The sequence below is a fragment of the Perca fluviatilis genome, chromosome 3 (assembly GCF_010015445.1).
Source record: "Perca fluviatilis chromosome 3, GENO_Pfluv_1.0, whole genome shotgun sequence".
NCBI classification, from domain to species: Eukaryota; Metazoa; Chordata; class Actinopteri; order Perciformes; family Percidae; genus Perca; species Perca fluviatilis.
This window is the reverse complement of record NC_053114.1, coordinates 38,145,508-38,161,345: the sequence shown is the minus strand read 5'-3', so window position 1 is coordinate 38,161,345 and position 15,838 is coordinate 38,145,508. Positions and strand designations below refer to the sequence as shown.

Sequence of the window (15,838 nt, the reverse complement as noted above, 5' to 3'; positions counted from 1 at the left end):
CATTTATTCCATTTTCTTTTCTTTGTCATTTCTTGTTTTTTTTGTAAATTATAAAAAAAAACGTCATCAAGTTAATTACCACATTTTGCTCTACTGCTGCCTTTTTGGGGAAATTCTAGCTAACAACACCATCCATGAAAAAGTGAATTTAGGGCTGAGTTGATGTTTAAATGTCATTCATATTGGTCTCAAAAAATTAAAAAGTCTTAAATTGGACTTGGTGAAACCTGCAGAAACTCTGGGAGGGGCCCATAGAGAATGCATTTCTACAGAATTTTGTGCTACGTCCCAGCTGACAGGGCTGTGGTGGGGGTGGGTGAGTGTGTGGGGGTGTCCTCAGACCAAAAAGGTTTGGAACCAATGCATGCTATAAGACAATGGTAAAACACACAGCAGCTACAGCTCAACATAAAAGCTAACATTGACACCTACCAGAGATGTGCACAATCTTTCGCGCCAAGGATCAGAGAGAACCGCAGCATAGGGAGAGCTCTTCGGTAACATAGAGTCTGATCAGCCACAACTGAAGTCTAACAGCCTATAGTGCAAAAATTATTATTATTTACATACTATAAAATTAACATAGAAATATAAAAGTTGAAATGGACATGATTAAAAACGGTATAAGTTCAGAATCAGGAAAGGATTTATTGCAAGATAAGTAAGATCATAGTCCTTGGGGGATGGTGCAAACATAAAAAATGACCAATACATGTAAAAGAAACAATAACAGAACCAAACATCATTACAGTTAACAATAAGAAAATAAGGTTGAATGGTTTAGTGCATGATGTGAAAAGATGTTGAGGGAATGTGCAATTACTTCAGGAGACAAGTTACAGTTTCAATTACACAACACAAAACTCTTAACTAGTGTTTCAGGTGATAAAGATAAAAAAAAAGTCTGGGAGAAGGTCAGAAAGATTTCATGAAGAAGCTATAAAAGAAAAAGGTTTTAAAAATTGCACATATTAGCTGTAGCCTGTATGGAATACGAGGTGAGTATTTTAATATTCAGATCTGTCTAACAAGTTACAGGCAAAAATGATGGAGGAAACAATGGTCTGGTTTATTATTTTGCCAATCAGTCACTTATTGATGAATATAAAGGAAAGATGTGTTTAAATCCACTTTTCAGTTTGTTTGTTTATTTTGCTGATGTGTGTGTGTGAAGCATCAAAGTTGTAACCTGACAAACAATAGGGAACTAGTATTTGCTGGGGCTATGTGGTATATAATTGGATTCTACCAGTTTTGTCTCAATATAGTTGTTGATCAAACTGATCCACCTGCAGAACTGTAACTTTTCTCTGAGTAGGAATCTTGATTTCTAAACAGAAATAGTCTGAACAAAGAAACAACCAGTCAGTAGAGCTGCTGCTGTCAGTCCCAGTCCACAGTAGAGACCGATCCTTCCCCGAATCTCTGGTTGTGGTGGACTTGTTGTGTTTGGTGGATCAGGTTCAGGCCGATCCCTCACTGCTGTAAAGAGACCAGACGCATCTGTTTCATCCATGTGAAGGAAAACATTTCACAAAAAGAGAAGGAAGTGCAAGGATCGTGGATTTCCACAGTAGCCTACATTTTTTCTCAGGTTCTTATCTAAAAAGCTGCTGAATTGAGGCGTTGTTGGCCCGACAACAACCCCCCTTAGCTGTTATATAATCACAACATATCATAGCCTGAAGTGAGCTATTGCTTTTATAAAACAGTCATCAAGTATGGTATTATGAAAGTTAGTTACATTTCAATTTAAATAGATTTTTATTCATAGAAAATCATGTTCACAATAAAATCTAAGCTCTCCTGGGCTGGCTGCCCGCCTCACACAAAGGCTACTGAGGCAGTTTCTATGGAAGGCAGCGCAGGTAACGTTAGCCTTCACTAGCAGCTAGCACACACTTTTGCTTAAAGGGGTGATAGAATGCAAAACCGATTTTACCTTGTCATAGTTGAATAATGACAGTTTAGTGAGTAACTAGGACATACAGAACCTCTAAAGCCCATTGACACCTCTTTCCTCTGCAAATCTCACAATTTGAAACTGCCTCTGAAAACGGGCAAATCTCAACGAGCTGCCTAGTTGATATCAACTCGGCAGCTCCTGCTCATTTGGCTCTAGTCTCTTTCTTTGTCACGCCCCAACATTTACATAGGCTACACAACTGACCTGAGATCAGTTAGTCTTCTGAATAGAGGTCGGGCAGATCTCAGAAATTGTATACATTGTTCATATGCTATTTTACCATTCAATTCACTTCTGAGACTTTTTTATGCGAGAAATCAACTATGTAGAGGTCAAATATGGGCCGTTTTACAAAAATTGATGTCTAATTGCAAATTTTGTCCGACTGTGTGTCGGACTTCAGCGGCCGGTGCCGCCTGTGTTGCTGCCTCGCCGCCTGGCCTGCCTTCCTTCACAGACCCCGGCCTGCTGTGAGCTCGATTGAGCTCCGTCACGGCTGGCAGCCCACGGCACTCCATACCCACGCAAAGTCACAGTTATTTGGGTGAATGGACTACCAAACGCCGCTGCCTGGACAGAGCTCCAGGGCCTGCAGCTCCCCTCTTCCTGCTAAATGGCCCGTGTGTGAGAGTGAGAGCGCGGTCAGCGAGCTTGTTACGCCAGCAATCTCTTACCACAGGTTCCAGTTAATCTTATAATGTGTGTAATTATAATGTGTTGAGTTATTTAAACAAACGATCGGTGAAATAAATGCCTCTTGTCCGCGAGTCTCATTGATAGAGCCTGCGGCTGGATGTAGCTCTATCAATGAGAGCTAGCTAGCCTCCTCTTAGAATTCCTCTGAAATTCACAAAGATTTATAAAATTGAAATCGGACACCATTGTTAGCTTTATAAGACCTTGGGGTAGAGGTTATATAAGTGGCGTGACGAAATTCAAACTGTAAATATACTCTAATTACGCCGAAAATGAAGCTAACTAGCTGCAATCTGTACCCATAGGATTGAAGGGACAGTCGCAGCTAACGAAACCCCTAGCTAGTGTTCACAAAAATTCATTAAATTGAAATCTGACACCATTGTTAGCTTTGTAAGACCTTGGGATAGCTGTAATAGAAGTGCCGTGACGAAATTCAAACTGTAAATATAGCTACTATAGTTATGTTGAAAGTGTAGCTAGCTAGCAGCGATCTTTTCCCATTGTATGGAATGGGACATATAGCTAGCTAGCTGCTCCTCCTAACAAAACGCTTGACGTTCATAAAAATGCCTTACACTGAAACATACCTGTCAAGTATCCCGTTTTGGCCGGGAAAGTCCCGTATTTTACCCTTCTTTCCCGCCGTCCTCCCGTATTAGTATTTTCCCGTAAATCTCCCGTATTTTAACCTGCGTTATTAAAAAATAATAATACCCCGGACCCGAGCGGAGTAAAAAAAAGAAAAAAAACATTCCCAATCTGAGCTCTGTCACTAGCCTGCAATAACTGCCACCTGCAGTAGACTACTACAGGTACTGTAGGTGGCAGTTGTCGTGAGGTTAGTGTGTGGGTCAGATGAGTAGATCAATGCGGGAAAAAAAGAAGAAAAATAACAGAGACGGATGATGGACCTTACGACAGAGACGGGTGCGCTGCCAAAACTTATGAAGGCTTTACTGGCCATTCCCCATAGCAATGCAAGTTGAGAAAGGGTGTTTAGCATGGTACGAAAGATTGTTACAGAGAATAGGATGACGTTAGACAACAGAACTGTTTGCGCTCTACTCTCATGTAAAATTAACCGCTCTGGCCCAGCCCACAAATTTGTACAATAACTCACTAAAGAAAAGTTATGTGAAATTAAAAGAAAAACTGTAAAAGAAAAGCAATATGAAATAAAAAGAAAATATGTAAATGTAAAGACAAGCAATGTTATAAATTGTAAATGTTTTCAGCATTCTGCATCAAGTGGTGATTTTAGCTTTCTTGTACACCTGTCTTAAAATGTAAGGGATACTGGAGCTTGGTTGGGGTGGTGGGACTGCTCGAGGTGGGCACCGGAAAATTTCCCTTATTTTCAAATCCAAAACTTGACAGGTATGCACTGAAAACGGACACAACGTTAGCTTTGTAAGACCTTGGGGTAGCTGTGATATAAGTGCCGTGACGAAATTCAAACTGTAAATATATTATAGTTATGCCGGCAGCCGGCCGCGGAGCCCCGTAGTGCAGTAATCCACAAAGGGTGACTTTGCCCTGGGTATGGAGCCCAGCAGGCTGCCGCTTTCTCGTCAGACTGTGTGGAGCTCCTAAAGTCCGACACGTCTTACCAAATTTGCAATTAGCCATCAAATTTCGTAAAATGGCCCATATTTGAGCTTAATATAGTTGATTTCTCTCATAAAAAAGTCTCAGAAGTGAATTTGGTAACGAAACATTGCAGTGTCTGTAATATGAGATTCTGTCGCGTCTCTAATGTGTGTATGGGGATTCGCTCAACCAATCAGCGCACAGCTCATCTAAATATTCATGAGCATACCATATTTGGAAGAAAAGCTCTTGTTACAAATAGGGCCAAAACACAGGGATGCATAAGGGCCAATAAAATATCAACCAGATCATTTTCAGCCCAACCAATGTTACATACCCCATTAGGAGACCATAAGGAACAGTGTGAAATACCCTATATAATCATTCTATCACCCCTTTAACGCTAAAGAAAGGCAAACAATAACACAAACTAACTAACGGCTCGAGGCAGCGGTAGCGCAGCAACTACCGTGTTCTGCGTGGTAAAATGAAAGGAGTCTGGCAGTTTTGAAGAGAGCAGAGATAACGACTTCAGTTCCCCGTCGTTAAGGGCTATCTGACAGCAAGGTAAAGCACTGAAAATATTCTAAATATAGCCTTTGATTTTAAGCCAGCTCTGTGTCCTGGCAGTGCTTCCCTCCAAGGAACCAGCCATCAGTCTATGTTTTTCTCAGACGTGGAGTGATACTTAATGTGCAAATGAGTTTTATTATAGCCGTTGTATGTGGTTACTATAAAGCTATGAACCAATTAGATTGCTTGATTTGGGCTACCTTTTTTTTTTTTTATAATAAATCAACTTACCAGTGACATTGAGCCAATATCTACCAGAGTTACTCCCATAACTTGTGAGCACAAAACACAGGTACAGTCCCGAGTCTTCAATCCTGAGTCTGGACACATGAAGTCTGAGTTGTCCTTCTCTGAGGACGTCTTTGTCCCACTGGACTCGTCCTGCAAACTGTTCATCCTGAGACTCTGGGACCTCAACTCCTTCATGGAGAAGAAACAGGGCTGGATTCTTGAGAGCAGTTAACAGTTCACAGAAGATATTAAGAGAGTTGGAGGAACTGTGAGGGTTGGTTGTGAAGGTCCACTCCAGTGTGATGTTGTGGTTCTCCTCTGCCTGATAGGAGGTCTGTGTCACATTCACTACAAATGTTCCTGTTGAGGAGACAGAGAGGGAAAGGGAGGAGCAGACACACTGACAACTTTAAACTCCATCTCCACATGTTTCTGTGACCACTTTAGTGATTCTTTGTTTAGTGTTAGTGGATAATAAAGTGAAGCTGTAAACTAACCAGAGACACAGGAGATTATTAATACAAAATGTAATCCAATAATAAATTATGATGCATTATTTTAGATTATTCCCAGCAGTATGTTTTCTACCCAGGTGTTAATTTGAAAGCCACAATGCTTTAGAAACAAAATAGTAATTGGACAGGTAATTTTCACTTGTTAAATCAGAAAAAGCACTGATGTTACTAATAACATTAACAATGCCTCTGTTCTATTCAAGTGTCCCAGTAAATCAGTGATAGTGAGCCGACGTGCACAAACTGTATTATTGTATGTATGTATTATATACTCTTATTCTTCAGTACATGTTAGTTTTAATCATACTGAATAATAATGTGCTTCCTCCTATATGACATGTCAACATGTCTTCTGTTAAAATGGTCAATTGTTCATGAGGAAGTCACAATTTCCTCTAATTGGTTCTATCACGGAAATCTTCCAAAAGTTTCAAAATTGATTATATAGCCTACTCTTATTCTTCAGTAGGCCTACATGTTAGTTTTAATCATACTGAATAATACGTTTACAATTACATTATTCAATTAAATTGATTTATATTCTGATTATATGACACTTCTTATGATATGAATGACTGTGTGTGTGTGTGTGTGTGTGTGTGTGTGTGTGTATGTGTGTGTGTGCACACCATGTAACCAGTCAATAGCCTAGATATTCATGTAGGCCTACTTCTTCTATCAATATGCCCGACAGTTTCCTGTCACAATTAGGCTTTTTCTCCATCCTCATGCTTGAACAGCCAAAACGCTGATGTCTGTGCCAGAGGAGCACTTCAGTGATTATAGCCTGATATAGTCGCAATGCAGCAGCTCTGTTGCGGTTTAGGTTTTTTTTTTTTTTCAGACTAAGCAGACAGTCTAGATCTACTTTTGTTTGTGTTCAAAATAACTGAGAAAAACTCTTCATACTCCTAAAACATTATAAACCATTTCAGTTGTCTTCTTCTCACAACATGTAGGGTTATCATATTTACATATGTTTACATCACCGCAATTTAAATAACAATGTCATGTTTCGAAGTTAAAGAAAAATGCGAAATATTTCATACCTTTCTCTGTGATTGTCATCCTCGGTTGCGTTGAGTTCGCCTCTAACAAACTATTGAGGCATGACAATAATAAATATACCGTTACATGTAAGAGTGCCATTGTGTGTCTGGTGTCATCAGTCTGACATGAAGAAGTGCTGAGCGTCTGTTCAGCGCTGCGGAGGTAGTTCTGGCAATTCGTCACTGAGTGAGACAGTCTAGGTGTGTTCTGTAATACAACCTGTTTTTCTTTGGTTGGAGAAAGGCAATTGATAATCTATTATCAATTGTGTTTAATCTGAGACGATTTAACAGCACCACAAAAAAAACCTTACAAACATTTTTTTTTAAATAGCCCAATTAAAAAGCCCAATTATGTTGTGTGTCACGGCGGGTGCGCGCAGGGAAACGAGGAAATTAAAGACCCGAATGTAAACGGGGCAATGGATTAAAAAAAAACCTCAGGTTGGATGAGTAGATCTAAATCCAACCAGTCCAAACTAAAGCTGTCCACAAGAGAAGCAGGGGAAAGTGAATGTGCAGGCAACTGCAGAGGAAAGTGGGAACACAGGAGGGGCAGTCAGGTGATGGGGAAGTGAAGAAAGTCTGAGGCCATCTGGTGGATGGATGGAAAATGGCATCGAGAGGGCAAGAGAATGTTCCTGCAGGACCGGAGACTAGTAGCCTACTTAGAGGTTCATTCCACCCAAATTCTGCTTTCTGTCCACATAGTTTGAAAGGTTTATTCCACCCAAATAGCCTACTACTTTTGTCCAAATTATTTTAGTTTTAAAGGTTTAATAATCATTTATTTTTACATTTAACATTTTTTTTAATTTTTGTATTGTTGTACACAGTACAATTAACACAGGTCTGAAACACACACAGATGCTCAGGTCCTATACATGCACAAATTGAAACAGGGGACTTGAACCAGCAAACCTCCGGTTCCCGACCCAACTCCCTACGGACTGATCTACTGCCATCCACTATCTATTCGTCCTAGGATTGCAGTCCTGAAAGTGCAGCCTCCGGTACTGCAGCTTTGTGGTTGGAGAGGAGGGATAGAGACAGACTGTGCAATTGTTTATCAAGTGTGCTTAAATATAGTCAATGTATTTATAACAAATAAAAACAAAACAATGAAATAAATATTGTGTCATTATTAGGCTCCAGTGACAAGTGATGCTGATCTCTGGTCAGTTTGTGATCTACAGTATGAAGATGACTTTTGCAGCCTCTGTTCCTCAAGCAGGCCAATCATCTTGGAAATCAAAGGGTCTGTCACCTTTGACTTATTTAGCCTAAACTTAAATGTAAATCAATGCATTTGCTGTAGACTGCCTAAACCTCCAGCAGATGGTAGCGTGGGTTCACTGCTGACTGGAACCATTCATGTTTACAACAATGAAGACAGTAAAAACTAAATATTACTAACACTAAAAACTACCCTGTGTTATTGTGACTTACATGCAACCAAACCTTTTTATAAGTGGTTTATACCATTTTAAGAATCATACAAATCTCCTTTATAACTAAATTGCTAAGGTAGATTCATATCAGGTGGTAGGTGGATGTCCCACATAACTTAAACACACCATTTACTGTTCTCAATAGAAACTTGAAATGTAGACTTTTTTTATAAAATGGTCAAGATATTCACATTTTGTCAAATCAGATGAGCTATAGGATTGCCTATTGGTAAAACAATCACACAATCAGCCATAATATAATATAATATTATAAGGACCGACTTTGGGCTGAAAGAGATGATATCAAGATGTTACAGGCTTAAATCACTATTGTCGAAAAAAAAAATTTTTTTTTTTAAAAATATTCTTTTTTCGGGGGGGGGCCGCGCCGAAATATGAAAAAAAAAGTGTTTTTTTTTTTGTGTGTTTGTTTAAAAAAAAAAAAAATGTTTTTTTTTGTTTGGCTTTCTTGTCCTCTTGTGTTATTGTTGCGGCACCCCCCCACAAAAACACAACCGGCTGTCTGCCGTAAATTGGTGGGGTGGTGTTTTTGGTTTCCCCCCCCCCCACACCACACACAACCAAAAAAAAAACCCCCCCCAAAAAAAAAAAAAAAAAAAATGTTTTTTTTTTTTTTTGGGGGGTGTTACTCATGCTGTAAGGATTTCATCTGGCAACAGTACAAGAGCCAATGGATGCTGACTCTGATGAGGAGTGATGATGCGCAACACATGTGAGTCAAATGTTTTATCTGCTAATGTCTTTTCCTCTGACTGCATTCCTGCAAATCAACTCTGAATAAGAGACAATGTTTGTTTTTTTTCAATTTAAATTTTTTTGTGGTGTGCACATTTTAGACACTATTAGCCTACTCAAGTACGAATTTGAAATATGGAGACTGAACTCACCACTTCACAACACATATCTTTTTTTAAAGTCCAAGGCCTCTAAATAGGGATACAAGGCAAACTATTACCCTCCAACCAATGAGGCAATAATAGAAATAGAAAGGGATCCAGAGAGTGATACGTTTCCTAATAAACTATGTCTGTGTCTCACTAATCTTTTTAGCTTTCTGGTCCTCCATGTACATTTTACATTCTTTAGCTTTGATTTGATATTAAAGTGATGGTTCGGAGTAATTCACCTTAGGGTCCTTTGCACCATGACCTCGAGCCAAACAACCCCCCAGAAGCTTTTTTCACCTGGGTCGAACATTGGGAGAGTTAGCTAGAGTAGCGTTATCAGCTGAATAGCTTAGCGCAGGGGCTAATGGACCCACGTTTGTATAGTTACCCCACTAATAATGCCCAAAATGATACCAAACGTCTACAAGTAGTACAAATAGGTCATGCTCTCATAAAACGATGGATTGGAAAGTTTGTAAGTACACCAGAAGTTTATGAACACTGCTGGCTTCTGCTCTCTGCTGTTGTTGCTGCTGTAAGACGATTGCTTAGGGCCGTCTACAAATTACAACACCGAAAAGAGATGCAAGAAAAATATTTTTTAATTTAACTTTTTTTTTAAGGTAAGTGCTGTAGTATAACTAGCAGGAGACAAGTAATAATTGAGGTAAGTTTGGAGACATTACCTTATTTAATCATTGAATTAATAAATATTTTTGTTGTAACTCTTTTTGGTGTAGTAATTTGTAGACGGCCCTAAGCACTCGTCTAACTGCAGGTAGCAGCAGCAGCAGCAGAGAGCAGAAGAGAGCAGGCAAGTGTTCATAAACTTCTGGTGTACTTACAAACTTTCCAATCCATCGTTTTATGAGAGCATAACCTATTTGTACTAGTGTAGACGTTTGGTATCATTTCGGGCATTATTAGTGGGGTAACTTACAAGATACAAACGTGGGTCCATTAGCCCCTGCGCTAAGCTATTCAGCTGATAACGCTACTCTAGCTAACTCTCCCAATGTTCGACCCAGGTGAAAAAAGCTTCTGGGTGCGTGTTTGGCTCGAGGTCATGGTGCAAAAGACCCTAGGGTGAATTACTCCGAACCATCACTTTAACCCAGGATCCAACAGTGGAGCAAACTTAAAGTCCAGGCTCATGGACTTTACAAACAAACTGTATCAAAGCTCTGCAAGGTTAAGGTTTTTATTTATATAAACACATTTCCAAGGTGATATTGAAAGTTGGCCACCAACTTCCCACAGACCCACAACTGATGATGCCTCGTCCAACTGAAGAAGAAGACCCCAACCATCCTGTGTGGCAGCTTGTCATCTCTTTCTGCTGTAAGGGAATGATCGAAGGCGTCATACTGCTGCTTCTCCTCTGGCTCCTCATTCAGGTCCTCTTCATTCAAGATTTGGAAGGTACTGACATTTAAATCACTTCATGTGTGAGCGTGTGTCTGTGTGTAGGGGGATGATAGTTGGAGTGAATGTGACTCCCAATAAAAAAAGATGAGCCCATATTATTATAATTCTATTCAGTTGTTTCTTTGCAGCAAAAACACATGTATATAATTTAAATACGAGTAAGATTTATTTATTAGGACAATGCACCTTAATCAACATGTCTGTAAATGCTCCAGTGTTAGCCAGTCAGCTAATTTTCATCTAGAATGCATGTCTTTGTGGTGGGAGGAAACCTCCACACAGAAAGGCCCTGCCCGTACTGGGGATCGAACTCTGCCCAGACTGGGGATCAGACTTTGCTTTGCTTACTTGCTGTGAGGCAGCAGTGCTCACCACTGATCCACTTACTACTACTCCTACTCATACTGTACAACCACTGTACAAAATGAACATGAAATCTAAAGAACAGTCCCCTATTGCCATGCCACACATCAAAGAAACTAATAAAGCTGGTTGAGTAGATTTTTATTTATTTATTTTTCTTCATCCAAAATGGCCCTCGGTATTAAGTCAACGCATAACAAGGAAATGCCCAAAAAATCAATGTAGTCCCAGTAAGACAGACCACTGATACTGTCATCTCGTCATCATGTCTACACGTTCACATAACCCACATGTTGTAGCATGTTAGTATGTCAATATTATAGATATTCTGACAGATGAAATGTTTTTAATGTGACGACTGCAAAACTGACTCTGTACTGTATCCAAGGATGTAACTTTGGGTTCAACATTGTGGGACTCAAGATCTCCACTCTGAGCAAAATTGAAATTTTGAGCATATCAAACACTTCATTTCCTGCATTCTGGGGACTTTTTCTGCAACAAGTTGTGCCTTTTCTGCATCAAGTTATGGTGCAAATGTTTTTATTTATGTAAAGGAAATTATAATAGTTTTTTTGGGGTGGGTTGCACTGGCCAGTTTTGATTATTGCGGGGGTTGCAACCCCCCCATCCCCTCTGTAAATGATGCCTATGACCGTATCTGTAATTTCAGAGAGAAGTCTGTAGTGTAAACTTCCGCGAGAAACAGTTTGCGGTTTTATCAACACACTGACAAATAATGCTAAGTCGGGTTAAATGGTAGGTCATTTATTTTTATTCACATTAGAGGATATTTGACCACCCACACAAAAGCAAAAAAACGGACCCTGGGGTGTTATAATGCTTTAATCTGGAGCGACATAAGGCTTCTGTTAAGAGCCACTTTATATATTAATATAACAAAGCCCATGGCTTGTCAGGCATGTCATGTATCTCCAGGATCAGGGGGAATACTGTATTTTTCTCTGTTGAAGGTGAAAGAGTGTGACAGGGTGTTGAGTTGGGTGACTGAGTCACTCCTTTTGAACAAAAATCAGTTGTTATTTAAAGCTGCATTAACTGACTGCACTTGGGGTCAGCGTAAAAAATTAAAAACACACCAATGACATGGCCAACAGTTGCCTCTGGCAGATGCAGAGCAACGTTATCATTCATTTTGAGTCACCTGATGAATGTAAGTCCAATAGTCCACTGTCACAGCTTTAAATGAACTATTTTGATCACCAGCCATCATTGCTAGTAGATTTTTAAAGTTAACAGTCAATCAGATGTTCCACTAGCCACATGTTGTTTTTTTGATTCCCTAACTAACTGTATTTAAATTTCAGCTCCTCTGGTTTGTTTCGGACCGCTCCGTTCGTATTCTGCGTTTCAGCGTAGCTCGTAATCAACACCACCCACGCTAGCCACGTGGCCAATGGTTGTACGACACGTCACAACATAGTGTTCATGGGAAATGTAGGCGTATTACTACAAGCAGTGTTGCCTGATGAAGATTATGTTTCAAAGCCAAACACACACAAAACCGCCCAAATTTCTTGGCGGAAAAAAACAGACCAATCTGGCAACACTTGTCGCAAAATTTCTGCAGCCTGACAAATCAAACAGACGCAGTGTTAGGCGCTTCATTCATCACCAGCCACATTGGCTAGTAACTTTACAATGTTACCTGCCAAAGTTAATTTTTACCTGCATTTGGTGGGTTGGTGGGTGTGAATTTAAAGCTCTGGGGTCTCATATATAAACGTGGCGTACGCACATTTTCAAGGTTGTGATTTATAAAAAGAAATCTTTTCGGGAGAATGTGCGGTCCTCCACGCAAACTCTGACCAATGCGTACACCAATTTTGGAGACAATGAGAAGTGGCGACGCAGATGGTGAGGTGGTGAACTGAAGTCAGACTGCAGAAAGTAAATGTGGGAATACCTAGTACTATTAATATTAGTAATATTTTCAAGTATTGATGCCTCACGCACATTTTCTCACTTCCATATCATCCACGTTTGAAGATTAAATCCAGCAGTGTTATTTGCGCTTGTACTGAGGGATAATTGTTCCATAAACAACTTGTCAAATCTTAAATAAAAAATTTTTCTTAATATTTAATCTGCGCTGTCTCACCATCACATTGTCCGCTACGGAGCGCAGGAGGATGAGATGGCCCGACTGCATGGAATATAGGATAGCATCAAATACCCTAGCTTTAGATAACGGCAGAATACATGCGTAATGCTGCATGATGGCACTGCTGGCCCTGCAGGAGGACTACGCCAATGGAAGAATCGGGAGAGAAAGAGACTTCAGGGACCATGACGATGACTGGCTAAGATTTAAATTCCCTAAAGCTGTGCTCTTGGATCTATGTACTGAATTGGGTCCAGTAGAGAGGGCAATGTGCCGGAACCATGCCATCTCAGTCCAAATACGGGTCCCCCCTTAAAGTGCTCATATTATGCTCATTTTCAGGTTCATAATTGTGTTTAGAGGTTGTACCAGAATAGGTTTATGTGGTTTAATTTTCAAAAAACACTATATTTGTGTTGTACTGCACATTGCTGCAGCTCCTGTTTTCACCCTGTGTGTTGAGCTCTCCGTTGATGAAAGATGAAAGGCCCTGAACACCCACACAGGTGTTTTCAGTTAACCTGGCTGATTAGCCCTCTTCCCAGGACTGTGTGGGTGTGTCTAGGCTGCATTTGATAGCACCTTGGTCCTCGGCTGAACTGGAAGTTGTTGCTGTGTGTGAGCAAAGAGCTATAGGCGAGGCTACACGAGAGCAGCCTTCCCGGAAGCCGTGAAGGAGTTGCTATCTCCACCCAAACAGCTGACAAATTCATGTGACGCTTCAGAGGAAAGGACATCTCATCCCTCTAAAACACATTTGCCTCTCCTGTGCTTCCTTGGTGGGAGGAACTAAGATGCAAGGAAAGGACGCAAGTGGAGGACTCGAGGAGGCAATATAAGGGTTATGAGATGCAACTATAGACTGATTGATTGACATTTTCCTGAGTCTCCTGTTAGCTTTTTTATGGTAGGACAAATGACTGCTTTATTATTGAGCTCCAGCCCACTTTCAATCTGAGCAGAGTCTAATCTGCTCTATGGTAGCAGCTAAATCACATGTATTCAGAGGCTTTAATCGATTAATTAATTAGTTGTCAACTATTAAATTAATCGCCCAACTATTTTGATAATCGATTTGAGTCATTTTCTTTCATAAAAAAAGAGTAAAATTCTCTGATTGCAGCTTCTTAAATGTGAATATTTTCTAGTTTCTTCACTCCTCTGTGACAGTAAACTGAATATGTTTGAAATGTTGACAAAACACGACAATTGAGGACATCATCTCGGGCTTTGGAAAACACTGATTGTCCTTTTTCACCATTTTCTGACATTTTATATAGGAGAAAATAATCTACAGATTACTCGTTAGTAAAAGTAATTGTTAGTTGCAGCCCTACAAGTGTTTGAGTGAGGCTGCCTGAGGATTTGAGAGCAGCTGAGAGTGTTGCTGTATTTAAACCTAAACTCAAAACCCATCTCTTTAGCATGGCTTTCGATCAAAATGTTTTATGGTCATTTTTTATTTTATTTAATCATTTATGTTATTGTGGTCATGTTTCAAAATGTTCTATTCCCTGTTATATGTTATTTGCCATTGTCTTTTATATATTTGATCTAGTTTTTATTGGAATATTTTACATCTGTTTTATTGGCTTTATTATTACATATTCATCTTTTGTATTTCTTATGTGCATTTGTCTGAAATTGTTTTACTGTTTTGTTATTTTCAGCATGCCAGTCCTCCGTAACAATAGCACTAACCTGTACTGTAGGAAAGGTCCTATACAAATACAGTTTGATTGATTCTGCCTTCTAGTGGTCATAGATGTCTTGGTTCCTTTTATTCTGGCTGCTTTTTAGGGTCAAACTACAGGAGAATGTAATTATCTACATGATGGAGAGATTTAGAAGTGGAAGTTAGGGTCCAGTGTATACAGTGTCTCATGTGATGCTGTCTGCAGGCCATAGAGCTAAATGAACGGACTTTAAGGAGCACGCATAAAATATGTTGGCTCTATACATGCCAAAAGTATTGTTTTTTTTTAAATTGAGTCTGTAATAGTCCTCAGAGCTGTTTCTGCTTAAATAGAAGGTCTTAAATAGGTTTTAAAAAGGCCTCTCTCTGTAGGGATCCTTTATATAATGTTGTCAGACACTTAGAATAATAATCTAAGCCTTTCAGTGGCAAAAGAAAGCACGTTTAGTGGACCAAATTGACAATGAAAAAGATTGTTGTTCCTATCAGTCACTTACACACAAAAACATATGAAATTAAAGCTGCAAGCAGCGTTGGACAGGCTGTCGCTCCTCTGGCTCTAACTCTCTCTCCATCTCCTCCAAACCAGCTCCTCTACTGCACTTCTCTTGCTCTTCTCCTCTGCCTGTGGCACCCTGATTGTCAACATCCTGGGGCTCTTGGGGGCCAGTCGAAAGCGCATCGGGGTGTTTGTCCGGGCCAGCCTTCCTCCCCTCTGCCCCTCCCCTCAGCAGATGGGCTCTCGTCGGGGCTCCTTGCGACCGTGCATTTGCGCGGCACTCAGAGAGTGCAAATCGTCACCAATGAAAAGGGAACTCCCTGCTGAGTTCAATACCTCAAACAAGACTCTACCTTAAACGGGTCACGAGTTATGAAAGGAGGCGTGGCTTAAGCATCTGGGGGCGGGCCAAACCATCACCAATTAATAAAGAAGTCTCTGCTGAGTTCATTGATACCTCACATAAGACTCTACCTTAAACGGGTCACCAGTTATGAAAGGGGGCGTGGCTTAAGCATAGGGGGGCGGGCCAAACATCACCAATGAATAAGGAACTATCTGCTGAGTTCAATGATACCTCACACAAGGGTCTACCTTAAACAGTTAAAATATTATAAAAGGGGGCGTGGCTTAAGCATAGGGGGCGGGCCAAACATCACCAATGAAGAAGGAACTATCTGCTGAGCTCAATGATACCTCACACAAGACTCTACCTTAAACGGTTCAAATGTTATGAAAGGGGGGC

At 40.2% G+C, this 15,838-nt stretch overlaps 1 protein-coding gene across 1 annotated transcript; it reads right to left on the bottom strand.

Annotated features, from left to right (window-relative positions):
- Window positions 1–628: 628 nt before the first annotated feature.
- On the bottom strand, window positions 629–6,825 carry LOC120555796. The gene is made up of 3 exons (XM_039794875.1): window positions 6,624–6,825; window positions 5,060–5,419; window positions 629–1,482 (listed from the first exon to the last, which is right to left on the bottom strand). Exons 1-3 carry the CDS (start codon window positions 6,721–6,723, stop codon window positions 1,331–1,333), a joined length of 612 nt encoding a protein of 203 aa, XP_039650809.1. The 5' UTR covers window positions 6,724–6,825; the 3' UTR covers window positions 629–1,330.
- Between the last annotated feature and the right edge of the window lie 9,013 nt (window positions 6,826–15,838).

Coding starts and splice junctions, on each gene's coding strand:
- LOC120555796 (XM_039794875.1), bottom strand. CDS start 6,723: ATGGCACTCTTACATGTAACGGTATATTTATTATTGTCATGCCTCAAT. Junction 5,420..6,623: donor GATGACAATCACAGAGAAAG/GTATGAAATATT, acceptor TCTCCTCAACAG/GAACATTTGTAGTGAATGTG. Junction 1,483..5,059: donor ATATTGGCTCAATGTCACTG/GTAAGTTGATTT, acceptor GTCTCTTTACAG/CAGTGAGGGATCGGCCTGAA.